We start from the raw sequence: 25,974 nt of genomic DNA on the forward strand, positions 1-25,974 counted from the left end.
TGAGTAAAGTATATGCTCCTTATCCTTACACTCTCAGTTCTACGATAATCCGAAACTGCGAGCTCGCTGTACCGATAGGGAACCGTTCTACCTGCATTTCATTCATAATTAACGCTGTTTTGGTCAGGGTTCATCTATTGTTAACATGTTTTTGTCAAGAGTTCCACTTTCCCTGGCCACGGGAGGAGTACGTTCCTTAGTCACTGCTATTGCTTTTGTGAGAAAGGTCTCCGGATAATATGGAAGTAGGGAATAATGAAACGAACGTTACGAATTGTTCGATCGGGCAGGTGCATACAATTTCAACGTACAAACTTAATCAAGAAGATAGTAATTGGATTGTGACGAACTCCTTTATAATCTTTACTATGCAAACCGGTAAAGATGTTAATTAGGTAATGTTGAAGAATACATGCAAACTTCATCTGTTCCATTACTTATTAGGTTTCGGTATGCTAGAATCTGGATGCGTTTCTTTAAAGAACGAAGTGAACATTATGATGAAGAACGTAGTAGACATAGTCCTTGGCGGATTGACTTATTGGGCATTCGGTTTTGCAATGAGCTTTGGATCGAACATATTCGATAATCCTTTCATTGCTATGGGTGACTTTTTAATAGATCCTTCTATAAACGATAGGCTTATGGGCCCAAAGTGTGCGGCGTTTCTGTTCCAATTGAGCTTCGCAACTACTTCGACAACAATTGTTAGCGGTGCTATGGCTGAACGGTAATTACGCCAGGTATAATGAAAAGGTTTATTTTATTTCAACATTATACAATTACAGATGCAATTTCAAAGCATACTGCCTGTTTTCTTTTCTGAATACAATTGTGTACTGCATACCAGCCGGATGGATATGGGGTGATCACGGTTTTTTAAAAAACATTGGCGTCGTTGATATTGCTGGTTCAGGAGTAGTGCACCTTGTCGGCGGTAGCTCCGGTAAACATTATTCCTTTATTCAGTTATTGCGACAATTTATTGACAAACACTTTAAACGTCATTTTACTCTAGCACTTGCGTGTGCCATTATGTTGGGACCAAGATTGGGCAGATATGATAATGGAATTGACCCATTACCTCTTGGAAATCCTGTCAACGCTATTATGGGCTTATTTGTGCTTTGGTAAAACAGATAATCGGATAATAATTCGTAAACTTAAGATCATTCAATGTACTAAAGCATGATACGACTGCATAAGGTGGGGCTGGTTAGCTTTCAACAGTGGCAGTACATATGGAATTACTGAACATCGATGGCAATACGCCGCTAGAGCAGCGGTTTCCACGATGCTAGCAAGCATGGGAGGCGGTTTAATTGGATTAGGTTTCAGCTTGACTAATCCAAATGGGATTGATATTCTCAGCCAGATAAATGGCATCCTCGGTGCATTAGTTGCAGTCACAGGTGAATCCCACTAGAGCAACAACTTGCAGATACTTTTAAAATAATTCAATATAGTAATGTTACGTCTACAATGTCAGTTAGGTGGGTGTTTCCTTTTCAGAGCCTGGGAAGCCATAATCGTCGGGATGGTGGGCGCTTTTGTTACATGCTTCGCAATGCCTCTGTTAGATAAGATGCATATTGACGATCCCGTTGGAGCCAGCGCAACGCATGGTCCTATCTCCGTTCAACTTGCTATTGCTTCAGTCTCCGTTTGATTTTCTTTTTAACAACAACGTTCTCCTCCTTCCAGGAGCAAGTGGAATTTGGGGTATTATTGCTATCGGCTTATTCGCAGATGATCCATATCCTCTGACTACTACTAGTGGAAGAAAAGGCTTATTCAAGGGTTTGTATCAATGAACCCTGCACCTTCGATTCAACAAGCCTCGTAAAGACCTTTTACTGTTTCAGGCGGAGGATGGTACTTGCTGGGCGTACAATGTTTAACCACCCTGTGCTTAGTACTTTGGAGCTTCTCTGTGTCCATTGCTTTACTGTGGCTCATTAACAAAGTTATACCGATCCGGATGAATGTTCACGACGAGCTGCTTGGCGCAGACTTAGTAGAACATCGAATTCGGCATATGCAGGTTTATATGTAGAGAGCAGTGTCATTAAATTCTATAGTTCAGAACTCTGATCTTTCACTATGTGCATTTTCAGATAGGTGTGAGCAGAGCTATGTCTGCTCTCCGCCCGATTTCTCGCGAGCACGAATTAGGAAGCGTACATCCTGTAGGAATAAATCCGGGTAAGATTCATTAAACTAGGCTATTGATAGAGCTGGACTCGTTACGAAAATTAATTTGCAATAGGTCACAATTCGTTCATCGAAAAGTACAGCCGTAAGAATCGTTTGAAATTCGGGAAACGATTGTCTCTGAGGAAAAAGACACCGAGGAGTCCTCGACCTAATACGATCACAGACTCTGTGTTAAGTGGAAAGCCGAGGCCAAATTTCGCGTGGATGGATTGATGTTTCCGAATTCTTTCTAACAATTTATCGAATGTAAATTTATTAGAAACGTATAAATGTATTCACGTACACTGTACACGTTCTAACGCTTTCACACGCCACTGTAACACATACGGTGTACAGACATCCTTTGATAAATAGGTAAAATCTTATGTAATCGCGTACATTATAATTACACACACACATTAGCATATAAGGGAACAAACCAGTTGAAAGATCACAGACACGTTAAATATATGTAACACGATATCTATAATATCCTAAGTGATGTCTCGATTAACAACATGGCACGTGTAAAGAAGTTAACTCTATTATAGCTCAGTTTCGAATAAAATATTTTTATGAAAAGTTATTTATCTTCTTCGCTTTATCGAGGACGTAATATCGGACGTTTTTATTACGCTGTCGTTGGCAGAAATTATATCTCCGAAGACAGTATTGACAGACAATCACAAAATAACAGTTTCATCTACCTTACTCGATATTCTCAAACATTTAAATATATTTACAAATTTATGATAACTTCGCGTAGTAAATGCAAATGATGATTTTGCCCTATGAAAATGCGTTACACGATAGGTACGGTGAATTTTTAAAAAATAGTCGACATTCCCCCAACGCCAAGTCCTACACCATATACCTACAAAATGAGCACACATATTAAAACATCGGTACAAAATCGTTCCCCTAACAAATACTGTAGCAAAATCGGCTTTCGATGCGGAATAAAAAGAAAAAGGAACATTCTCTACATCCTGACAAGTAATCCTGACACAAGTTTATGGAAAATATGAATCTGCTACTTGCTCGTAAAATACTATTCTGTTAGTGAAAATTGCAGACGAACGACGCCACTGTAAATGCAGAATTTGTTGGACTATCATCGTTACACGCTGCTCAGAGCCCATTGGGAGACTTCTGTCGGCAATCCAGGATAATTTTTTACAGCTTCCATAACTTGTTGCGGCGTCAGTAAGAATTTGTAATACTGATACTCCTTCTCAACTTTCGAATTTATACCGCTCACCGGTGTTAGGATCTCCAAATTCTGCGAAAGTTTTATTCGTCAGCTGATTACTGAAATACTGTACAGGGACATCATTCCTTTCACTGGCCTTACCTTGATGTGCTCGAAAGCTTTCATTATGACGGGTCTTTGAACACTTTGTATGGATGAGTTCTGAGTGGCAAATTTAATATAGCGATTATAAACAGTCTCGTAATTGAACGGCTCTCCATCATAAATCTCTGTCTCGTGTTTCATTGCTATTATCTAGAATTATGATATAGTAAGAAGATGTTTCATGCCAAATGGAGTAGCAACAACGCACTTACTAAGCACATTTCTAAAACTGACAATCCCTCGAGCATTAGCACCTTATCGTCTTGAGCAAATATTTTGCTCGCTTCCACAAAATCATTCACTTCCAGTCTTTGATGATTCTCCGACAATGTGGACACAGCTACTGCCAGAAAATTTCTAAAGCTTCTCTCGCTTATATCGATCTGATACATTCTCTTTAACAAATTCACCATAGTAGCATTACCGACTAAAGTTTTTATATAATCGTTCCACATGGATCCAAACTGCGGATCTATTGTACAGTCGTCGTATTGCTGTTCTATCCTATTTACATTCTCGTCGTCTGGAAGACTAAGAAGATGTTGGAAGAGTTCTAAACGATCATCGAAGGCAGAAGCTGGCTGCTCCGACGAAGATGTATCGCCAGGGAACAAAAATATCTGACGATGAGAAAATCTAGATTTAACTCTCTTCTCTAGAAGCTCTATAACGTCCAATCTACAAGTCATCCCTATTACGCATATCGGAGCCTAAAAAGAGAGGAGCGTGTTTGAATTCACACCAGAATATTAAATTCCCGAGTAACTCGGTCACACTTACTTGCGCAGATTGAGCGATATCAAACAAATTATATAGCAGAGTTTGATTGTGGTGTTCACAGAACAAGTCGAATTCGTCTAATATAAAAATAACTGGTTTCGACCGCTTCTTGTCGCCCGACTTTAGACAATCGAGCAGAAAAGCTAAGTTCTCTGCGAATGTGCCGAAAACCTTATCGCCTACCACGTTCTCTAGTTGCATTTGACGAGTGGCATCTTTCAATGCCAAACGGTCATCGGTGTGAACAAGACCGTGAAGATTTACTATCAAAGCATTCTCTTTGAAACTTTTTATGGACGACAATTCTTTCAAGACGCTATTGATCAGCTAGAAAAATAGGTTTCCATAAGAACAGACTACGAAAACATCGGAATTGGTCAAACCAATAAATTAAAGTGACCAGATATTTTCTGTTCCAATGCGGGACAAGCAAGCAAGCAAGCAAGCAAAAAAAAAGTGTTAACAGATCCGTGAGGAGATCTTTTCCGTAATTTATTAAAGCATTTACAATATATTTAAAAATACTTACACTTGTGATTATAAAGTGAAGTGATACATTGAAACGAAATTAAAAATATTTCTTTTTTCACAACAAAAAAAGTAGGGGAAACAGTAATTTTATGCCACTGCAAAAATGTAAAAGGTTACATGTCCAATGCGGGACAAAGGGCTCAAATGCGGGACTGTCCCGCACAAAGTGGGACGTCTGGTCACTTTACAATAAATCGAACATACCGTTGTCTTTCCGCTACCCCTAGGACCAATTAATAGAGCAGAATTGCTCTCGCCTGTGTCGACTGTACGCTTTAACAGCTCTAATATGTGCAGGCGTTCTTTGACGTGGTGTCTAAACTTTGTTTCGGGGCACATGATCTTGCGCTTTAAATATTTTCTAGTCAGTAGTATCATGTTGTCTTGAAAATCAATAGCCATGCTTTTCTTCTTGTTCATATTGCTTTTTCCTCTGAAATGTGCCAAAGGTTTATTACTAATTCGTTTGTAAACTATTTGCCTACATATTGACAGAATGATCATTTGCTCAAATGTTCATATCTATGGAGCAGGTATTTTTCATTTACGCAACGACGCTTGCGAAAGTTCGTGCGTCGTATAGTTTAACGATTTTATATAGTTCCATCAAACTACAATACGATGAACATATAGCGTCCCCGATTAGCCCAATGTAACCTATTAATTGTAGGAAAAACGTAAGCGATACCTTTAGAACGTGCTTACTCGAAGGGTCAATTCACTTAAGTAGATTTGATATCGATTGACTAGCGAAACGATTAGAACAAGTACCGTCGGGGATTCTAAAATAATTGAGAAATAGCGAACTCTCGGTTAGAAAACTGCGGGGGACCAGGTTGTTTACAAAACAAACATGGAAGACGCAGAACCCAAAACGGACAAGAAAAATTGCACGTTTTTATTTAAAAGAAGAAAGATCCGAAGTGCTGCGGCCAGGAAACGTAAAGGAGTGAACGATGAAGACGGTAACTATGTTGAAGAAATACCGAGCCTTTCCCTCTTACTCCGATAGATCGTAATTTCATTACATAAACTCGATTAGTATCCCGCATAGGTTATACGTTTTGTATACAAATTTCAACGTACGTACCATATTTTTCCTTTGTAACAGAGAGCAGCGAAGACGAAACTACAGTTGTCAAGAAAGAGAGGAAGCAGGATGATCACAATCCTATGAAGCAAAGTGTAAGTGGCGAATGAAATGCTTCTTAATGAGCAACAACCGATGTTTCGTTTTTATGCTATGCTGATTCAAGTATTAGCAGAAGTGGGAAGTATTGTAAACACAGTGCTTTACAGACTAATACAAGAAGGTTCAAAGACCAGAGAAAAGCTATCGACGACGACAACAGTGACGAAGACAATGTTACAGTATCTTACAGGAGTAATAGAACCCCTATGCCGGCTGGACCTAGCGATCAAGGGGCGACAGCTGTTTTGGAGACAGAGACGGAGAAAGATAAAGACGCTCAAGCTTTGTTTGAAAAGGCTCAGAAAATAAACGAGGTATGTATAACAATAAGCAGACACGTGCGTAAGAGTGGAACGAGAGAATACAATTGGGGAATGAATTTTAGGAACTCGAGGGAAAGGAAGACGATAAGATTTATAGGGGGTTAAACAATTATGCTCAATATTACAAGAAGAAAGACACCGCTGCTGGGAATGCTTCCAGCGGTATGGTACGCAAAGGACCAATCAGGGCGCCAGCTAACCTCAGGGCCACTGTTAGATGGGATTACCAACCAGACATATGCAAAGACTACAAGGAGACTGGTTTTTGTGGCTTCGGAGGTGAGTAAAGTTATAGCGAACTAACCGCGCCGATTTTTGGAAACTAACAAGTAGGGTGTCATTTTCAGACAGCTGCAAATTTCTTCACGATCGTTCGGATTATAAGCTGGGATGGCAATTAGAAAGAGAAGCAGCCTCGGGAGAGTACAACAATAGCGGCGACGAGGACGATAAAAAGTACGAGATCAACAGCGACGAAGAAAGTTTACCGTTCAAATGTTTCATTTGCCGTAATAGCTTTACCGACCCCGTTATCACAAAGTACGTTTAATCTCTTTACGGTATCAAAGACTTAATCAGCCAGGGATCGAGCAGAAACGGGACGAATTCTTTGTTCCAGATGTAAGCATTATTTCTGCGAAAAGTGCGCGCTGGAACAGTACAAAAAGAGTACCAGATGTTACATATGCAACGTACAAACCAACGGCATGTTTAATCCAGCCAAGGAGTTGATTGCGCGAACGAAAATGGAGGAGAAGGCAAGAGCCGCGGAGGTGGAGGGCGGCGAAGTTTCTGACGAATAATAAAGCACATATTTTCCTGACAAAGAAATCGTACTTTCTGCTGAACAAATTTCAATCGTTTTAAATACAAATACACGACCTACAACCCTGTATACCGAGACATATGTATCCTAATGGATAACGCTTAAATACATTCTATTCCTCTAGACTCTAGACGAGCCCTAAATGCTTCTTCGGATTAATTTCGAACCCCCTTTGGCGGGCTGCTCGCGCGAGGGTGCCGTGGAATTGGTTCATAAGCGCGTTAAGAATAACTTTCGAGGAAAAATGAAAAGTAGCAGGATGGAGTAGGTCGACAACCCTCTCCCTAGTAAAAGGTCTAGATTTGGAAGATCTCGGGCCTGTATGAGCCGTTCCACAAACACTCGTCGTGGTTGACGTCGGTCGGAGCCGAGGGGAGGCAGAGCAGCAGCTCGCTATATAGGGCGAAGGTGATTCTAACGGCCCGTAGTTGTTCCTTCAATCGATACACGCGCAGTGTTGTTTGCCTCGTACTACGAAAATGTTGGCGAGCTGCTCGTCCCTCGCGAGCGACCAGAGAACGCCAGATAGCGATCCGGGAACGTTGTATCTCCTCGCCTCGCCGCAATACGAGCCGACGAATCAACTGGAATGAGCTGAGCCGAGCGACGAGGGGACATCAGTGGAACGGAACGGTGCGGTGCCGGTGGTGTTGGAAATTTGGGGGGGTTCTTCGTAACCCGCGCCTCGCCGTCCCTTCATTGATTTCTAAGACACGCCGCGCGCAAAACCCCGCAGGTGTAACGTGATTGCCCGTGTCAACGCTAGCTACACCCGTGGATCCCCGCGTTTGCCAATTGCCTGGGTCGGCTATCTTAAACCAGTTAATTGTGATTCAGTGTGCCCCTTCGAAATCAATGCTTGAACAGCAGCTTCGTTTTCTGACCGCTGCCGTATCAACGAAACAGACCCTACCACCACCGGATGTAATAACGTTACGTGTCGTCGAATACCACGAGAATCCTAATCGAATTACGGCGTAGCCGAATTCCGCGAGTGATTCCCCTCGAACGTTCATTTCTGACAGAACGAAAGCTTTGCGTTTACGTTGATTCTGGCCGATTTCCGAGCGCATCGTCGCTGTATCATGTGAAACAATGTCGAGGAACTCCCTCGCGAGTGCATCGTCTCCGATAGCAGCTGTTGCTACGGTTCCTTCGGAGGGACGGTGCTACTGATATGATAACGCGATAGAATTCTCGTTCCCGGCGGAACAATAGCTGTTGTCACCACACATATGTCAGTGTGCATCGTCGATCGATAAGCTGACGATCAACGAATGCCTCGGACCGGAGCCCGTTGATCATTCTTAACGACACGCCTACGACTACCGATTCGTCAACAGAACGTCCCAAAACGGAAGCAAAATTCGCAAGGTGCTACGTTTCGCGGAGATCCTTTATTAACCAGGTATGTGTCCTCTTTCACATAACTTCTGACACTGTTCCTAGCGAAGTTTTGTCGAACCCTGTTCGCGGGACGGTTATTTTAATCCCCTGGATCGTAGACTACCCGCGTAGCAACGTAAATTCTACCTCGGTGTCATTTGCGTCTCAAGAGAACAAAGCCTTTGATCTCTTATAGCCTCTCAGCTTCCAAATTCAAACTTTCAAGTGTGCAATTAAAAGATTCGGCTAATGTTTACGAGATACTGACAGTTGCAAGTGTTTTCGAAGATCAAAGAGTAGATCGAAGGTTTTAAGTATATTTCGCTGCTTTTTTCGAACTATTTTTCGTCCATTTTTTAAGTAGAATTACACGCGACGAATGATAGAAGTCAAACTGATACACACGTGAGAATAACTGATGCGTCAAGATCCTTTTCCCGTTAGAATTTCATCGAGAGTAGTCAGACCGAAACAATTGAGAAAGACTGAAACTATCCTTCGGTCTGTAAAATCACAAAGGGGGAGAAGGAATCGTTCGGACGAAAGTGACTCCAGTGAAGAGTTGCGGGGCTAAAAGCGACTCATTGAGATCCATCTACGCCCGACCGTGCTACACAGCGTCTCCTAATTAGCGCTAATCACCGATTAAATACAGTTATCGTGGCGGCCCGTTACGCTTATGCATATCGCGATCGTCGTCGCGCGCGTACATATCTAAGTACCTAAATAGTTTCGGTACGAGACGCATCGAGAGGCGCCAAGTGTTCGCGACCACGGAAAGTCCAAACAAAGAAAGAACATCGAGATTGAAATTTTCTCCAGTGCGTCATCGGGCTGCTGAAACTCGTCGCGAGTGCACTTCAATACGACCAACTGTGTGATTTGTGCCTTTCTACCGGACTATGAGCGACTTGGTCGATTAACGAGTGATTCAGTTACGAGGAATCAAAGAGTATAAGGAGTTCGATGATTCGATTATGCGAACACGGTGCATATCGCGTTGGAAGGGGATCCAGTAGGGACGATTTACGCTTGTCGGCTTTCTGTTTGAACCTGGGTAAGGAAAACAATCGTATGGTGTTCGGTTCCAAAGCTCTGGAAGCATTTCTCGCGCACAGGACACCGAGGCGCTGACTTTATCACGAAAGTTGAGGAATATTTATCTTTCCCGAGTGTCGTGTAATCTACGCATCGTTAACTTCCTACTGCATAGCAGCCGTATCAGTAGCGACTAGGGATCCTCGAGGAAGCACCATTTCCGATGATGGCTATGTACTTTCAAACTTTACATTCCTGTCAACGAAGTAGCCGTGAACGGAATAGCATTAAGGGTATGTTGCGGTCTAGAGACCACAAAATAGCTGAACTTTAGGAATTAGTTAAAGGAATACTACGGATAATTTAATGGCACCTTTTGCATTGTGTTAAGGATGGCTTGAACTATAGAAATAGACTTTCTTTTTGTAATTAATCATTGCAAATGGTAGTGGGGAGTCGTTGAAGTCTAAGCGTTAACAAATTCATCCAAAACGGTACAAGCCATCGGTATCAAATAAAAAGCACTTCGTGAATTTTTTCGAATTTCAAAAAAACCTTGAAATGAAATTAAAAAATATCGATTTTTCGACAATTCTAGATCGGAACCTCCCCTTAACGAAGATATTAACTAAGTGGGACTCAATCCTGCTCGAGTTCCTCGTTTCCCCGTCACACCGGCGGGGCGGCTCGTCGTTTCCCGTTTCGATGAATATTGTATATTAATGCCAGAGGAAAGTTCGGTGACAGAGCACCGCTATAGCTTGATTAGATCTATGTATATCCGTAATGAATGCTTGAGTCGTCTCGATTCCCGGAATCGCCTAAAAATACATACTCCAAGCGCGACGGTACTCGACAACGTGCCGCGTTTTCGTCAATGTCAATTTTCGTTATTATTTTCCCGACGTCCCCTTCAGCCGGCCGCGAATCAAAGAGCCGAGGGTGCGTGAAGTCGGTGCACGTGGGAAGCGAGTAGTGTCTGACGCCGGAAAAGGGGGAGGAAAACAGAGGGGGCGAGGAGCGAAAATGTCGAGAGGTAGGTGACGTATGTAAGTACAAAGGATCGCGGACACGCGGGGGAGAAGTTTGTGTTATACTCTTGACAATAGCACCTCTCGACATTGACGGCAAGGCTGGCACGTGTGTATAGTTGCATGTATTTAGAGGAGAATCGTACGGGCGCCCGGTGTGCAAACGCCCGCAGGCGTTCATGGTCGATTGTGCGCGAGCGAACGCGCGGATCGATAAACTATTAGTGTGCACGCATCCGACGGGCCACGCTTTTTTAGAAGCGTATCGAGCGATAAAGAGTGACGACAAAAAATGCACGGCTCGATGCAGCGCATTGTGACGTAGTGGTTGACGCAAGATGGCACGATAAGCGCCGTTACGCGGGAATTATTCTCAACCGTCGCTCATAACTGCAGACAGCTAGATTCCTTGATAACGTAGTCTACTTACCAACAGTCGACGTTAAAAATTTATGAGCGATCGTATCTTCTGTGTTAAGGTCACTTCCTAGTGGCACTTGTGTCATTCAAACACACCATTCGTTTGAACACCTCTTTAGGTAAATGTAAATAAAGTGTTTCTCCTTCGCCCTCTGCTGTCCGTCAATCCTACCGCCTCATCGGCAATTACCGAGCCATTATAACCGAGTACGTGTACTTGAAAAACGTCTCGACGCTCTTTGATCTTAATCATGAATATTAACTCTTCAATCCTGTCGTTTCATTACTATCTGATGCTGTAGCTCGCTAGTCAAGCTCATGCTGATCGGACAGAGCAGTGTCTTAAAGATTCTTATTCCGCGGAGAACGCGATTATTGTCAACTGAAATTTGTCGAGTGCAGGACATTTACTCACGTTCGATGTCGTCTTGTCCCATCCACGAGGCAGAGTGTGAGCGAGTGGGCCCTTTGGAGTGGCTTAGGGAACGGAATTTCGGTGATGTTGGACGATGTTCCAGATGGTTTGTGGCAGTGATGCCCTCGTCGGAGGAGGAAAGCCAGTGGCTCGTTGGCAGCGGGGGTGGTCTGGTACCTTCTGGCGGTGGCACGGTGTCCGGGGCGGCTGGAGAACGCGCGGTCAACGTTAGAGGAGGATTATACACCGAGGAGATGGCGACGCAACCGGCCAACTCCAGCACGGCTGGCGTGAACACGGCCTCGGCCGATTCCGCGGAGCACGACCTCATCGACTCCACTGCCGATGCAACACTTTTGGCACAATTTCACGAGGACGCTATCAAACAGGTCCGTTCTCCAGGCTCTTTCAGCCATATTGTCATAAGAACACGAAAAATCGCAATTTTTCCGACCACGCTCGATTTTCTGTTAAATATCCCAAATAATTATCGAATTGGTCCACTTTATATCGAAAGCTTTTAGGTAAAAGAAGCACCTTTTGGAAAATTAAAGCGGACTTGAATGGGTAGTTAATACGAGATTTTTAGTATTATTTCACTAGCACGATGTTAGATTATCATCACTCGCGGTTTCCCGGCCCGTATACTAAACGCTACGATTGATTTTCAGAGGCGAAACGATGTTAAAACGCGTTAAAAGCTCCGAAATCCGAGGAGTCCCTGAACCGACGCCACCCACTGCTCCGCAGACTCCTCCTTTACTAAAATTTGAATTTCGAGCGCTAGATACTGCGATTATCGAAAGATGTATCGAAGCGAGGGGTATCGATCGATATCGATCGGGACCCTTCGATCGAACCGCGAAAGAGATATTTCGCGACCAATGGGCTCGTGGAAATTTGAAATCTGTGTTTACATTGGCCACTGGTAGCCCCTTCGACGCGTCCAAATAAAATATTGAACTTTCCTCAGTTTTGCAACAAAAACATAACCTACGTTAAATGGCGTCCCTTTTACCGAAGTTGCTTTCTTTAGACGTTTAATCAGTCTTTTCACTGCCAGTGCTTTCACTCCCAGCGGTCCAGCATGGACGAGGTTTTAGATGAATCGATAGTAAAAACAAAATACGAGTCGCGAGAAGTACCGGGATACCTGAATGACTTCTCAGTAATTAGGCTTTTATTTGACATAATTTTCTCGAAGGTTACATCTGTGGCCCGGATATTCTTGAACGTTGAAATATAAATATAATTAAAGTTCAATGCAGATCACGTTATTTATGTGTTACAGGCTGGTGTTGGGTATTTCCAAATATTGGCTGCTCTCTGTACAGGCCTGAGCCTCGCAGCAGATACCGTTGAGTTTTTTGTGGTACCATATATTTTACCGAGCGCAGAAGTGGAACTGTGCATCGAGGACAATGAGAAAGGATGGCTCAGTTAGTCGATCGTAACATTTTTCTTATTATATATTTGATTTCGCGCGAGGTTCTATCGTGTCGCCGTGTTGCAGGCAACATCACGCTGATGGGTCTGGCGCTAGGTGGATTATTCTGGGGCGGTCTGGGAGATAGACTCGGGAGGCGTAGATCTTTATTATCCGCAATGTCTGTTCATGCTGTATTTAGTGGTGTCGCTACTTTTATGCCAACGTATGGCACATTTATGACTGCTAGATTTTGCTCAGCGATTGGGTAAGAATATTCCTCTCTCATTCGAGCGTAGTTTGGCATTTAGCGAAGCAAATTGTATAATCTATTCCATCACAGAGTAGGAGGATCCCTACCACTAGCATTCGCGTATCTCGCGGAATGTTGCCCGCGGCTAAGCAGAGGCCGCTGGGTCGGTTTACTTGTAGCAGCCGGAGCACTAGGAGGCGTGTACGCTGCTCTTTTGGCATGGGTAGTAGTCCCGACAACTGGAGAAATGGTTGTTCTCGAAAATAAAGAGCACTTCAGTGCTTGGCACCGTTTCCTCTTACTCTGCTGTTTGCCTGCATTGTGCTCCACCGTTGGACTTATTTTTATACCGGAAAGTCCGAGATACTTGGTCGAAGCAGGCAGAGACGTGGAGGCAATGATGGTTTATCAGGTACCGTGTTTATCTGCATCTCGGCTTATAGAATCCACGCGGTTTCTACGGAAGATTAATGTATTCTTGCAGAAAATATACAAGAAAAACAACACACGAAAGGGTGCGACAGGTGCGCAGTATCAGCTATCTGAATTGGAGCTTCCAACTAAAAGGCCTCGTGGTTTAGCACCTCCGTCTCCTACCAACCATACTAGCGTTTTGGCTGACATACTTTATTCCATTGAAATGGTAAGAGTTCGCGTACCGTGTTCTTTGTATCTGACAATTAATCTTGACCTTTTTCTCTGAATTTTCAGTTTTGGAATTCTTTTCTGGAGCTGTTTATATCGCCGCATTTGCGCGTGACGGTAGTCCTTATAATTATTTGGTCGACCGTATCATTTGGGTACGTGTTTCTGCTAAATAATTCAACAATTTTTCTCCGTAGTGTCTCCTACTTTATCGTCTTCTTCCAGACTGTACGGCCTTATGGTATGGTGTCCCGAGTACCTCAAGCTTATACGCGCTACAGAATATAAAAATCACACTCTACAGATTTCCGGAATCGAATTTAAAGAGCAGATGTTCAGCGGTTCTCTAGAGAATCGTCAATACAGAGATTCGACCTTTTTAAACTGCAAGTAAGTAGAGGCATGAGAAACTATTTCGGGCGCACCTTAATCAGGCTACACAAGGGCGTTTACTTTTCAGATTCACAAAGATGGTATTCAGTCACGTAGATTTCGACAATTGTACTTTCCAGTCTGTAGAATTCAGTAGCATAAAATCCAGTAAGACTCACTTTACAGACAGCGTTATTATATACTCAAAGTACGTATTGGGAATAAGAATCTCTGGTAAATGTTTCTTCCGACGTGCATCACGCAGCTGCGTTCTATCGTTTGCAGATTCGTGGATACCGATCTGTACGCGCAAGTCTTTAGGAGATGTAAATTGGAGAACAATACGGAGTTAAGTTTAAGTGGACCGTGCCCGACACTCGATTTGGATTATAATATTTATATAGAGGAAGCACTACATGGTCACTTAGTTGCTCAATTGGCATTCGTGCCTGCGGCTGCTTTGGCAGGACTAGCGCTCACTGTACTTCAGCGGCCAAAAATGATTGGTATCTCATTGTTTTTCTCTTCGGTAGTCGCCCTGTGCTTGATCGTCGTGGGCACCAATAGCTCGGCAGTCCTTGGCTTTGAAGGTGGTTTCATAGCAGTGTTCGCCATAGCTTGGACGTCACTTACACTGGTTACAGTCGAGAGCTTCCCTACTCACTTGAGGTAAGCGACTGTTGTTTTGGTAATAGTTCGTTAAAGGTTCATGGTCGAGGATATGTAAGAGGAAATTTTTCCGCAGGTGTACCGGGTTCGGTTTTATAGCAGCTGCTATAAGAATATCTGGTTTAATAGGAACTACAACTTATAAAACCTTAGTTGGCGCACCTTTAATCGCGCCCGCACTGTTGACTGCGTTACCGTTGTTAATAGCTAGTCTCGCAACGTTTAAATTGCCTCACACTCATACTGTCTTCTTATAAGGATCTTACTATTAAAGTGAGAGAGAGAGAGAGAGAGAGAGAGAGAGAGAGAGAGAGAGAGACGAGAGAGAGAGAAAGAGAGAGAGAGAGAAAGAGAGAGAGAGAGAGAGAGGCACGAGCATACAGATGCCGCAAAGAAAAGACGTTTTTAATCTATATTTTAATGAATCACTTACGAACTGCGCTGATGTTTTTACTCGATACACTCATGACATGAAAAGTCTCAAGATACGTCTTCAAGCCCGAGAAAGGTCTGAGCGGAAATTGCAAGTGAAGTGTCTTGGACGAGTGCGAGTTGATCGATTCGCACATTTGACAGACAGAAATTACGTTTTTCATTTTCCACGGGAAGTGTGATTTCGTACAAAGTGACATATCTAGTAAAAGGAACGATAAATTTCAGTCTACGAGGGAGTTTGAGTATAAAAAGCGCACAGGCATTAAACGGATAATCGTCTCGTACGCTGGGGGCGTGGACTTTCTACAAGATTTTAATACGCGCGTTTTAAGCGCCAACGAAGGTCATTGTTATAGCAGAATCAGAACTTACGATTAGTGGAGAAGGTGAAAAAAGGTACAGAGATTCAATATTTTGAGTCGCATTACTGAAATTTCGTGTAGGACTTGTACTCCAAGATTTCGCTCCATCTAACTTCAAATCTAACACAGGCCATTGTGCGACTCGCCCTCGAGGGAGGGCGGTTGTAGAATGCACGTAGATGTTTGTAAAGTTATTTTAATAGGGCAATAGTCGTGAATTTTCGACGAAGTCAATTTGTAATGGATGTTAAGAGGCTGAAAATCATCATCCATAATGATACGTCGAGTGACGTAACAAGAATATCGAATACTCTAAACACATTGCTTACCGAAAATGCATTTGAATATCCGAGATAGAGCAAGTGGAATGTTATCCGTAGCGTATAGATGTTTTTTCTGTTCATTGTTAGACTAGAGAAGCTATGCATGATTCCAGAATTATTACATCTTAAGCGACTCGGTTGGAAAAGTTTGCCAAGGACAGTACGATAGAAATTTTTATATCCACTATTGCGGCGTACGCTTTTGCCATTAAAAGAAAATTAAAAAAAAGTTGTATCCTAAGAAAGATAGGTAGGGAGGCTCGGGTCGAGCGATAGTGGGCTGTTTTTACTGCGACGGAAAAGTAATATCGAGCAAGCACGTATTCGGTACTTTTGCTTTTTACCGATTTACTCTAGCTTACGTAAACTTTAGATGCTAAACACAGCTAATCGGGGAGGCATTATCCATGTAAACGAGAAATGTAAATGCTGCCGTATGAATCCTAAATTCTCAGCTGAAGACTTGAAATCGCAGAAATAGAAGCTTGTGCTTCGTTTTAGCGTAAAACCAAGAGATTATCGCCTCTAGTCAACTTTTCAATCGTCTTTAAGCTTACGACGCGATCAACCTTTAACAAATGCGTCGCACTTTCTAATACTTGCAAATGAAGTAGAACGTTATTTTCTACTAAAAGTTTCTGTTACGGAAATTTTGCTAGAATTTTACTGCCGCCCCGGCGAAACGGGCCGGTGGCGGCGAGGCAAAGTTGAGAAATGAAATACTGGTTCCTCAGAACTCACAACTATTCCTAGGCAATAAGAACGTAAGCGTAACTTTTATCAAGCGATTATTCGAGATATCTCATTCTTATGGCAACTCAAAATATATTATTAAGGTATTTAAGCAAGTTTATTAGTGAGGTAAAACCAAACTGCTGTTGGCAAACTTAATCGGATAAAATGTTTACGTCCCGTCATGGTTAGTGAATTCTTTCATATCAAATTGTTGGCATCTAATTTAACAAGGAAAATTGTTAATGTTGTGAATCGAATTCTACTGTGTCGTTTAAATGAAGTAGAAACGAGTCAGAAGTGCTGTTCGTTGCCTGTACAAGTTTGTCGTATAATCGACTCTGTTTTCCATCCTGCGCTGATAACAAAAAAAGTTGCTCGTTCCTACTTCTGCAAGCTGTATTTGCAAATCGGGCGATGAAACAGGCTTGTGCTAGCGTTACAGCTCAACAAGAAAATTAATTGCGTAAATCGCCGTGGGTCTGGCGAAACTTTTATTTAAGCTTTAATTCAAGCAAAACCACGGGGACACCTCCCTCTCTAATGATATGTATAACAGTGGAAAGGAGGCAAAAATTGTGAATTTTTTTGTTTCAAAGATGATCACGCCGGCACATGCAGTTCCACATTATTAAATCGTTGCTACGCAGCCTTAAATTCGCTGTCGCCCGTAGATAATATACTTTACTCGACATATCACTTACGAGCGAGCACTCTAGATTCGTAGGCTTTAATTAGACTATCGACTAGACATACTTGGAAGTATGTACCAGCAATCGCAAGAGGTGAAATCCCGAATCGGTAAAATAGCAGTTTGCGGGCAGGAATTCTGCTAAGATGTTATCTTTAAGGATTACGTTCTAGAGGTATCCTTTAGTGGGCTCTGTCAGTCGTTAATGATGGGTACTTTGGTTGTACACCGATCGATTATCAACAGATCAAACTTTAATGAAACGAAGAATACTCATAAAAGCTGATCATATCTCATTCAGTGCAATATACTTGTTAAGCATGAATATCATTCTTGTCTCGTGATAGAAAGAGTGCACAAGTGTGTTGCGAAGTCCAGAATTGATTTCATACAATTGCTTGGAACATTGAAGATACCAGCGACGAAACTAGGGACGGGGGTATAGCGGGTATTTCTGCTAGGGAACCTGCAATATGTTTGAAACCAGTTAATAAACACGTTTATTACGTCTTTTTTATGTAAAATGTGAACTCAACCTCCTAAGGTGGGCAATACAAGGGGGTAAAATGTTTTTTGGGGGGCGGGGACCAAACAGAATCCTTGCTCCGGGCGCTTACAACCTAGTTTCGTCCCTGGAAGGTACAGTACTCAAGGTAGTTGAAGAATCATACACTCAAGTGGCTTTACTGCTAAGATATCCAATACTTTAGCGTAACTGTAACGTGGTACATAAGTTAGATGGATGATAGTCGGGCCAACGATAAAGATCAAGTTGATAATCATCGTGTTTTTCTGTAGAGACTGTGTCTTGACATTTAAATTTCTATTGCTTAATTACGGGAATGGAAATGTATAGCCCAGCGATAGTAATAAGGAGGGAACCGTACAGGTTGCTGTTTTTTTTTTTAATTTAATTCTGGTTGCACGTTCTGCTGAATAAGTCGCGCGAGATTTCAACATTTCCGGCGCTTGGTCCTGCTTCAAGCGAATAATTTCAATATTTCCTCTCACTTTTCCCAAATTATTTATTCCGCCAAATTGCAACTATAATCCTTACACGCAGGGCTTTCAGATCCACTATACTAGCAATCGATGGAAGGAACTCGAAATATTCCTATTTTACATAACTTACCGATGTATTTATAATTGACCTATTTTGTGAATTTGGAGACTATAGAAAGCAATACTATTCAACAAACTATGCAACCAGTATTTAGAAAAAAAAAGACACAATATACAACCATTTACTAGTGAACTATTATTAAGAATTATTACGCATGGTTCCAGCAATTGGTTTAAAGATTGACGAGAGTATTGTACGCGTTAAAATCGAGAACAGTTGGTCTGTTTAATGGAAGACATTGATCGTACGATAATGGAAACACAGTACAGTAAATATTTGATTGATTTTATTAAGAAGCATATTTCCTTTTTACTATACGAAAGTAGACTTTTCCTTTCTTTTTTTAGTATGTATAAGCGTATTCTATCTTTGTAGATGAAAAGCAATTGACTTTCATACAATATTTATTGCATTAGGAGTGAAAAGTACATAGCTCAAGAAATTTTAATATTACCATCTCCGTTTTTGTAAGTTGGTACGATTGCGACCCAAGACGTCGTCGTTTGTATAACTACCGAGATGCATCCGAGATCTAATTTTATTTTTAAAATATAACAATGGCTACTGCTTTTTGAGTAAGTTTCTTTCGAGCTACCCAAAAAAGGATATAAAAGATCGAAATGATTCCATAATTTACACGAAGAGCGTTAATTTGTATTACAGCAATACGTGTACGAAAAAGAAAACTTGTTGGAACGATCGTGGAATTATAGTTTTAGGTAGCTTTATCTCGCAATACTTTTAGAGCACTTGATACTACGACAAAATTTGTATATAATTTATAAGGAAATCCGCGAGCCCTTGCAAATTTCATGGCAATACGTACTAAATTATTCGTAACATTAATTGTCATTATTATCATTGTTGGTTGTTCTCATTGTAGTAATTAGTCCGTTCGATGGACTCGATCCCTCGACAGTGTTGATCGGGATTAATTCCATTACACCGTAAAAGTCAAAGTTTCGAGGACACTTGGATGGTATTGTTTCGCCGCGTCGAGGAAGTTGGAAATTGCTTAGGACCGACTAAGATGAATCACGTACGTAGAGAAAGTATTCGATGCATAGACGCGAGTAATTGCGGGCAAATTGGACGACGTTTACAGATACTATGTACTTTCCAGTGATGTACTTTTTTTATTCCACCGTGATTCTACCGATTGATCGACAGCTTGGTGAAATCGCCCCTTTATTTCGCTTCTGTTAACAAACATGTGTTTGGAAAAATTTCGACAAAAATACGATCGACGCGTTACGCCAATTATATTTGTATCCCGAAATACGTTGCGTATATGTATGTGAAATGATGGCGCCCCGTTTTCTTTGACGAACCAAATTTTACTGAACACTACCTCTTCGTAACATCGCCATTGTTGTTGACGAACGAGATGTCGAAGCGAAGAAAGGATTTCTCGTATGTTTTATTTAACGTGAAACTATCATTTCGATAACAATGATCGATCGTAAAAATGTAAACGACAATTAGAGCTAAGCAGCAGAATGTACGGGTGGAATAAATCGGATAAATTTATTCGTTTCGAGCGTGTCTGATTCCGGCGTTCAATTTCGATTGAAGACCGTGTGTCGTCGAACGTTATTAATTAATTTCCATAATTACTCACCTCGCGAGTCCAAGGGCGTGCCTGCTAATTAAACAGAAATGAAGAACGAATTTTCGAACCACTAACCGGGCCGCGGATTTTTAGAAATTAACCTTTCAGCCTTCGAAGCGAAAGTTTCGGCGGGAAATTTAAACGACTGTTTGGCGCGCCACCTGTATTCAGCGGATAAATCAGAACCGCTACGCCGGCAAGAAGAATTGGTCTTCTTCGTTACCGATTGCGATCACCGAAGGAAACTGCAACTGAAAGAATCGACTCTTTATCGAGTCGTTCCAAAGAACAAAGTGACTTTGCATTTCCCTCGCGGTCTGACGCGAGTGGGTAAACATTTGAGACGATAATTCGCATACCGCAGCGCAGAAGTGTCTGATCTATCAGGTACGAACGATTTACATAACTGCACTCCCAAGCCGTATTGCAAGCAGATAATATACATACGCAAAGTCTGAAACGCGTTAGGTGATCGCCAATGGGAAATCGAACGGATCATTACAAGAGTTCTGATGGCTCGTAAAGTTATGGCGCGTGGGTGCAACGCGTTGCCGACTATTCTCACCGATTATTGACCTTGAGCTTGACCTTGGGCGTGTCCTCGACGTACAAAGTGGTGCGAAGACGATCGTGTCGAACGAGCCCTGACCTAACCTATTCTAGGCTATGTCTCCGTTCTCCATGTACAGACAAAGCCTAGGAGAGGCTAAATCAAGTTACTCTGCTTCCCAGAAACGATCGTTGCCACGTCTTCTTGCAAGTAAACTCCAGCCAGTTCGATTCATACTCTTTCCCATTGAACGATCGAGCGGCGAACGGTTTCATTCACTTTTCATTGCAGTTTTCTCGCAATCTACGATGCCGTCCCGACCGTCGATGATATTTCACCAGGACGCCAGCACGCATCCCCGAATTCTGTACGCCGGGCTGGGAGCCAGAAGGAAACGCGGTTTTCCGTTGGGAACGCGATCAATGGCGGCCGCTGAGGTAGAAGTAAAAGTAGAATGCGCGGCACAAGTGGCGGAGAAAAAGTCAGCGGTGGCCGGTGCACGCAGTTTTTGGAGCCAGCTCTTTTTACGGCCGTGGGCCGGGGACGGTACAAAGAAAGCGTGTCACGCCTAAAAATACGCGAGGCACGCAGGTAGATGTGAAAAGGTCGCCGGGGCCGGGAGGGAATAAGAAAAAAAAGGAAAGAAGGAAGGTAGAGGAATTGCACAAGAACAGCGATTTGGTATTCAAATCGCCAGGCATGTTCCCGCCTCTCTTCGCGGCCGCGGATCCTCCTCTCTTGGCAATAATACGAAGGCCTTCTTCGTTTAAGCGTTGGCTCCTCTCGTTCTCCTCGCTCTTCCTCCACCTCTTTCTTGTTCTCCAGCCTCTTAACGGCAGATCTCACCTTCCCCGTCGGACTTTTTGCCTTATTATCCTGTTCTTTCTCCACATAGTTTATTACGCAGTACAGGTAGCCGAGCCGCGGTCAGGCTCTGCAGCGTCGCGGTCACATGCGCCGTAGATCACTCTTATCGATCCTGGCGGCGGCAGGAAGATCGAGCCGAGGAGATCGCTGGATCCGCACTGATACCCCGGGGTTACTTGGTCGGCTGCGGCGCGCACAGACACGTCCTCGAGAGATTTCAATGCCTCGAGGCTTGCGGAGGCGCGGAGACTCGAACGTCCGCACGTGCACTGCTCGACTGCCGCGTGGTTACATAAACCGGGCCGCTGCAGCTCTCTCGCTCGGTTATTTCGTACATTTCCGAGTGCTTCACTTTCTCCTAGGTCGGCATCCGTGCGCGACGCGGTTGCATCGCCGTGGACGTAGAACGATCTACGTGGTCCGCGGCTCTGTTTCGCCACCGGCCCGCTCAACCGGATCCTCGAGCGCGTTCACCAAAGGGAAAACCGTGTCGCCGTTTACCTGGAACGAGCTGTTTACGTCGTTCACGCTGGACTACCTCGTGAATATTAACCGCTGGCTTCGCCGCGCCCCGATGTATCCGCGGGATCGCGGTGGATCACGGACAATCACTTTCCACTTTCGTCGGTCCCCGGGTACCGTCCCCGGTTGCGGAATCCTCGGCCTCTGCGCACGGGTCCAAAGTTCTCCTGCCGCGTGTCGTCGGTCGCGTCACGGACAGCTACGCGATAGAACGTGGGAACGATCGGGAAGACGTCCAGCGATCACGTGTCCTAACCCTCGACGGCCAAGTGCGAGAAGCGGTTAACGAAGGCGACGATCGGTATACGTGGCACCGGATTGGCCGGTGGCATAGCTCGGCAACACGCACGGTGTGCGCTCACATCGGCAACCTGTGCACCCACTAACCGGCGAGCCACGGGAGGCCAAGGTGTGCGCGCGCCAGAATAATATATGTATCTACGTGCGTTAACCACGTGAGAGCGGCCAGCATCTTTCCACAGGCCCCTCTGGTGGGGACTTCACCTATGGACTGCTGCTCTTTCACTCCCGCGAACCTTGGATCCCCGGGAAATCGCTAGAATCTTAACGCCGACGAGTCGCAGCGCGGCCGCTGCCCGTGCGAGCTGTTGCCCGCGGGGCCTCCTCCTTCGGCCGATTCAACTCCGATGCTGTAGCGTGTACATATCCCGCATAAATTGCGGTAGCGATCTCTGTACGCTCAAGTACACCCTCTGGAAGCTCTCTTGAGAACTCTCGGCGTCGCCGTAAAGGTCACGTTGTCGCGAAGGAAAATCCCCTCGCAAGCGGAAACGAAGGGCGACCGTGTCTGCAAATTACACGTTGCCCCGCACACGGCGATACCCGTAAACGGGGGACCGCTCTTCCCTCGCGGCCGAGGCTCAATCGCGGCTGCATTGCTCGCGCATTTCTTTCGACGCAGCTCGTTTCTTCGCGCAGCCGGCGCCGTTTTTACCTCCATTATTCCGCTGTCATTTACTCGGCATGGTAGTTGGCGTCGGTGTCTCGTTCGCCAAGGTAGGCGCCTACTTTTTTATTCGCCACCCCGTAGACGGCCAGTTCTCACTCGGCATTCCCGGCAATCTCTGATCGACGAGTTTTTATGAAGGTCGTACGAACTACGTACGAGCCTACCCACTTACCCGGCCGCTGATGCACGTGTTTACGCTATTTGCGGCCCCGGCGAAAAGTCCGACGTGTTTTCTCTGCGTTACAACATTATTTATCGCTCGAATCGCGGCCGATACATCACACGCCGATTGCCATTTCGTTTGCGAAGGCTCTATTCGAGCGACTCTCGGCGACTGTTTTAATCGCTCGCAGCAGTTGGCAACCCGCAAAATTCTCTAGGCAGCGATAGAGCGAGGGTTAGGCGAGGCATGGATCCCCCAAGGTCATACCTCCGATCCTATCTCGGCGACTGTGGGTGGTCCACACGGTTTTCGAGACTGAAAGAGCCTCGCGGTATATGCGAAACTTGGGAACCCTTCAGCCTTGATGATGCATATTTCGCTAGTCCCAGCGGCAGCCCCACGGAATATAATCACCGATAACAATGCGCGAGACGTCCGCTGATCGACGTGGGAGACTGATCGAGCGGCCCGTACGCAAACAAGTCCGTCCACGTTTTATTCCGTCGCCCGTGGCTGGCAATCAGAGCGAGACTTTATTTCGCAACCGGTGGCCGGTATCCCGAATTCTCATTTGCAACGTCGAAGATGAACATGGCGGCGGACTACGATAATTTATTAACTAGTCCGGCAGGTCAAACCTGTTGGCTCCCCGCGGACGTGTTTTGCTCGTCGCGCCGGAGCGCGAACAGCCGGTGTCCTTTCGCGTCTTTCTGCAGAAAATACCCTCCCGGCTCTTCCTTCCTCGACGATCCTCCGCGTCTCTTAATTCCCATTTATACCGAGGCCTCGAATTACCATCGACTTTCCTACGCGGCCAACGCGAGGACCCTTCCACGACCCTCGCGCTGCAGTATTGTAGCCCGCGAAGCTCCAACTTTTATTTCCAAGTAGCAATACCCCGCGGGGCCCTCTTCTCTGCGTCGCGGATCGCTGTTACGTTATCTTGCGTGTTAATTAAAGAGCTCGGCGAAAAAGGACACCGCGGATCGCGTGGTGACGGTAATAAAGCTTGAAAACAGGTTGCAAAACGTACGTATCCCGTCGCGCGTACCGTTGGCGGGGCTCGTTGAGTTTTCTAGTCACGTCCCCGACGCATGTCCCCTAATGTAGGAAAGCAAGCGTGAGATATAATTTTCAGACGTTTACTCGGGATTCTCCCGTTGCGCTCTCGGCTGTTAACGGTTCGATATTACACCGGCACAGTGATTCGGGATGGCGACCGGCCAACGGGTAGGAAATTCTCCAGCAGTGACGTAAAAAGGTATCGCCCCAGGGGCATTTCTTTAACACGGCGCTACCCATGCGAGCAGGGGGCCCCTCTTTTTTTTTTATACCTGTACGAATCAAAACAGACGACCTTATCCTCCGCGCTCGAGTTACTGTGTTCCGTTGCAGCGGAGCGGTTCTGCCGTTTTAATTAGAACCGTGCATGCACTCATCGGGCCACACGCTCCAACCAGACCCACTCGAGGAAAAGCAGGTAACCGCTGATGCCCGTTCTTTCCCTCTCGACTTTGATTCTTTTTTTTGTTTCTTATCGCTGCTCTTGTAATTCCAGGTTCCTTGTACACCCGGATAACTTTCCAGTCAAGCTCCACGATTTCTGCCAATACTGTTGTGATAACACGCCGGGTATTCCGAATCAACAGGATCGGGAAACCCGTTCCCGAGCTTCCTGGTCGTCTTCTTATTAGTGTCTCGTTTAAATTATGAGTCCTGGGCCGCAGCTGACAAGGCATACGTTACCCCGAAGGTGTCTTACAAGTTTTACGACAGGAAAGTATGCGTGGATTTATGATGCTGCTCGATATGTTCGATCGGCGGTGGACGAAGCATTCTGGGCAATCCTCCCTTTGAAAATCCTCCGGCGCGGAGCAGGGAGCGTCGGTGCAAGTGTCTCTCGCGCGAGGAATCGTTCGAGTTCCAATCGCGGTGGTAACTCGACACTCGCGGCGAACGGTGTAAGGAGGAAGCAGATTTGCATACCGCGAACGGCAAATTGTCCAATTAGAATAGTTTCTGCGGATATATAAGGCTAGCGAAAGCATCGGCATTCAATCGGTATGTGCCTGAAAGGCTGCTACGTATGCCGGTGACCCTGACATTTACACCGATGCATTTCGCGTTGCGTGTAGCGCTCCGCTGGACATTAAGTGCCATTCACATCGACACGCTCTGTCGACGGTCCCAAACCGGCGAGCGTTATCGCGCCCCTAATTTTCCACGCGATAAATAATCGCGGGCAGGGTAGACGGGGGCTGATCAGCGATCGGTGTAACTCCGAAGCCAACCGCGTTCCAGGCGGCATCCTCGAACGGGCATTCGCAAAAGGGGCCTCTGCCTGTTTGCAGACCCGTATTACACGGATGTATTGACATTGTCGAACGCTCGCGCGAAACCAAAACGAGCGAGAGAACCTGTTTAACGTGCAAATATTGAGCCGCTACCGGATTCCCCTCGCGTCCTCGTAACAGTCGTGACAACGACAATAACGCGGAATGCTGTGAATATTGATCGCGAACCTCCGTTCCGCGTGGATCCAGATTCATTCGGTTCAGGCCTCGTTCTCAAATTCTGATTAGCTTGACTCGCATCCACGCCGAAAGTATGCGCGTACGCGCAGATTCTTGTCCCTCGTCGGTGGGCAGCTAAGTGGATCGGCGCCGTGAAATCGGAACCGTGCTCCGCTTCGCCGAGGGATCTCGAGCGATCGGCTCGTCGAAATGAAATGCAAATAGTCCGCGCGGAGAAGGCGCTGCTGTAA

General features: G+C 44.8%; 4 protein-coding genes across 9 annotated transcripts; 3 read left to right on the forward strand and 1 right to left on the reverse strand.

Annotated features, from left to right (window-relative positions):
* Positions 1–102: 102 nt before the first annotated feature.
* Positions 103–2,861, forward strand: Amt (Ammonium transporter). Its single transcript, XM_076823979.1, has 10 exons — positions 103–378; positions 445–730; positions 789–946; positions 1,019–1,130; positions 1,207–1,412; positions 1,494–1,625; positions 1,705–1,800; positions 1,866–2,044; positions 2,118–2,205; positions 2,270–2,861. The coding sequence occupies exons 1-10, from the start codon at positions 240–242 to the stop codon at positions 2,428–2,430; spliced, it is 1,557 nt and encodes a 518-aa protein (XP_076680094.1). The 5' UTR covers positions 103–239; the 3' UTR covers positions 2,431–2,861.
* A 47-nt stretch (positions 2,862–2,908) lies between these two features.
* Orc4 (origin recognition complex subunit 4) lies at positions 2,909–6,123 on the reverse strand. 3 transcript variants are annotated; one of them, XM_076823959.1, is made up of 6 exons: positions 5,947–6,123; positions 5,069–5,288; positions 4,334–4,660; positions 3,766–4,263; positions 3,551–3,703; positions 2,909–3,478 (listed from the first exon to the last, which is right to left on the reverse strand). In XM_076823959.1, the coding sequence occupies exons 1-6, from the start codon at positions 5,955–5,957 to the stop codon at positions 3,317–3,319; spliced, it is 1,371 nt and encodes a 456-aa protein (XP_076680074.1). In that variant the 5' UTR covers positions 5,958–6,123; the 3' UTR covers positions 2,909–3,316. The 3 variants fall into 3 exon arrangements, with proteins under 3 accessions (XP_076680074.1, XP_076680076.1, XP_076680075.1); XM_076823961.1 differs by having other exon boundaries at positions 5,069–5,297; positions 5,955–6,122; XM_076823960.1 differs by lacking the exon at positions 5,947–6,123 and adding an exon at positions 5,553–5,691 and having other exon boundaries at positions 5,069–5,297.
* Mdlc (RING finger protein mdlc) lies at positions 5,695–7,335 on the forward strand. Its single transcript, XM_076823964.1, has 6 exons — positions 5,695–5,829; positions 5,976–6,049; positions 6,164–6,370; positions 6,442–6,658; positions 6,727–6,919; positions 6,999–7,335. The coding sequence occupies exons 1-6, from the start codon at positions 5,718–5,720 to the stop codon at positions 7,180–7,182; spliced, it is 987 nt and encodes a 328-aa protein (XP_076680079.1). The 5' UTR covers positions 5,695–5,717; the 3' UTR covers positions 7,183–7,335.
* Positions 7,336–7,611: 276 nt separating this feature from the next.
* On the forward strand, positions 7,612–19,093 carry LOC143375144 (synaptic vesicle glycoprotein 2B). Of its 4 annotated transcripts, none has more exons than XM_076823950.1 (11): positions 7,612–8,613; positions 11,599–11,884; positions 12,787–12,934; positions 13,009–13,189; positions 13,265–13,586; positions 13,659–13,817; positions 13,886–13,974; positions 14,045–14,209; positions 14,280–14,399; positions 14,477–14,860; positions 14,937–19,093. In XM_076823950.1, exons 2-11 carry the CDS (start codon positions 11,615–11,617, stop codon positions 15,115–15,117), a joined length of 2,019 nt encoding a protein of 672 aa, XP_076680065.1. In that variant the 5' UTR covers positions 7,612–8,613; positions 11,599–11,614; the 3' UTR covers positions 15,118–19,093. The 4 variants fall into 4 exon arrangements, with proteins under 4 accessions (XP_076680065.1, XP_076680067.1, XP_076680066.1 ...); XM_076823952.1 differs by lacking the exon at positions 7,612–8,613 and adding an exon at positions 9,442–9,648; XM_076823951.1 differs by lacking the exon at positions 7,612–8,613 and adding an exon at positions 9,723–9,922.
* Positions 19,094–25,974: the final 6,881 nt, after the last annotated feature.

Source organism: Andrena cerasifolii, chromosome 12, assembly GCF_050908995.1.
Source record: "Andrena cerasifolii isolate SP2316 chromosome 12, iyAndCera1_principal, whole genome shotgun sequence".
Lineage (NCBI taxonomy): Eukaryota > Metazoa > Arthropoda > Insecta > Hymenoptera > Andrenidae > Andrena > Andrena cerasifolii.

Coding starts and splice junctions, on each gene's coding strand:
- Amt (XM_076823979.1), top strand. CDS start 240: ATGGAAGTAGGGAATAATGAAACGAACGTTACGAATTGTTCGATCGGG. Junction 947..1,018: donor CCTTGTCGGCGGTAGCTCCG/GTAAACATTATT, acceptor ATTTTACTCTAG/CACTTGCGTGTGCCATTATG. Junction 1,626..1,704: donor TGGAGCCAGCGCAACGCATG/GTCCTATCTCCG, acceptor TCCTCCTTCCAG/GAGCAAGTGGAATTTGGGGT.
- Mdlc (XM_076823964.1), top strand. CDS start 5,718: ATGGAAGACGCAGAACCCAAAACGGACAAGAAAAATTGCACGTTTTTA. Junction 6,050..6,163: donor ACAATCCTATGAAGCAAAGT/GTAAGTGGCGAA, acceptor AGTGCTTTACAG/ACTAATACAAGAAGGTTCAA. Junction 6,371..6,441: donor AGGCTCAGAAAATAAACGAG/GTATGTATAACA, acceptor AATGAATTTTAG/GAACTCGAGGGAAAGGAAGA.
- Orc4 (XM_076823959.1), bottom strand. Junction 3,704..3,765: donor CAGTTTTAGAAATGTGCTTA/GTAAGTGCGTTG, acceptor TCATAATTCTAG/ATAATAGCAATGAAACACGA. Junction 3,479..3,550: donor AAGCTTTCGAGCACATCAAG/GTAAGGCCAGTG, acceptor AAACTTTCGCAG/AATTTGGAGATCCTAACACC.
- LOC143375144 (XM_076823950.1), top strand. CDS start 11,615: ATGCCCTCGTCGGAGGAGGAAAGCCAGTGGCTCGTTGGCAGCGGGGGT. Junction 13,587..13,658: donor AGGCAATGATGGTTTATCAG/GTACCGTGTTTA, acceptor GTATTCTTGCAG/AAAATATACAAGAAAAACAA. Junction 14,210..14,279: donor TCGACCTTTTTAAACTGCAA/GTAAGTAGAGGC, acceptor TTTACTTTTCAG/ATTCACAAAGATGGTATTCA.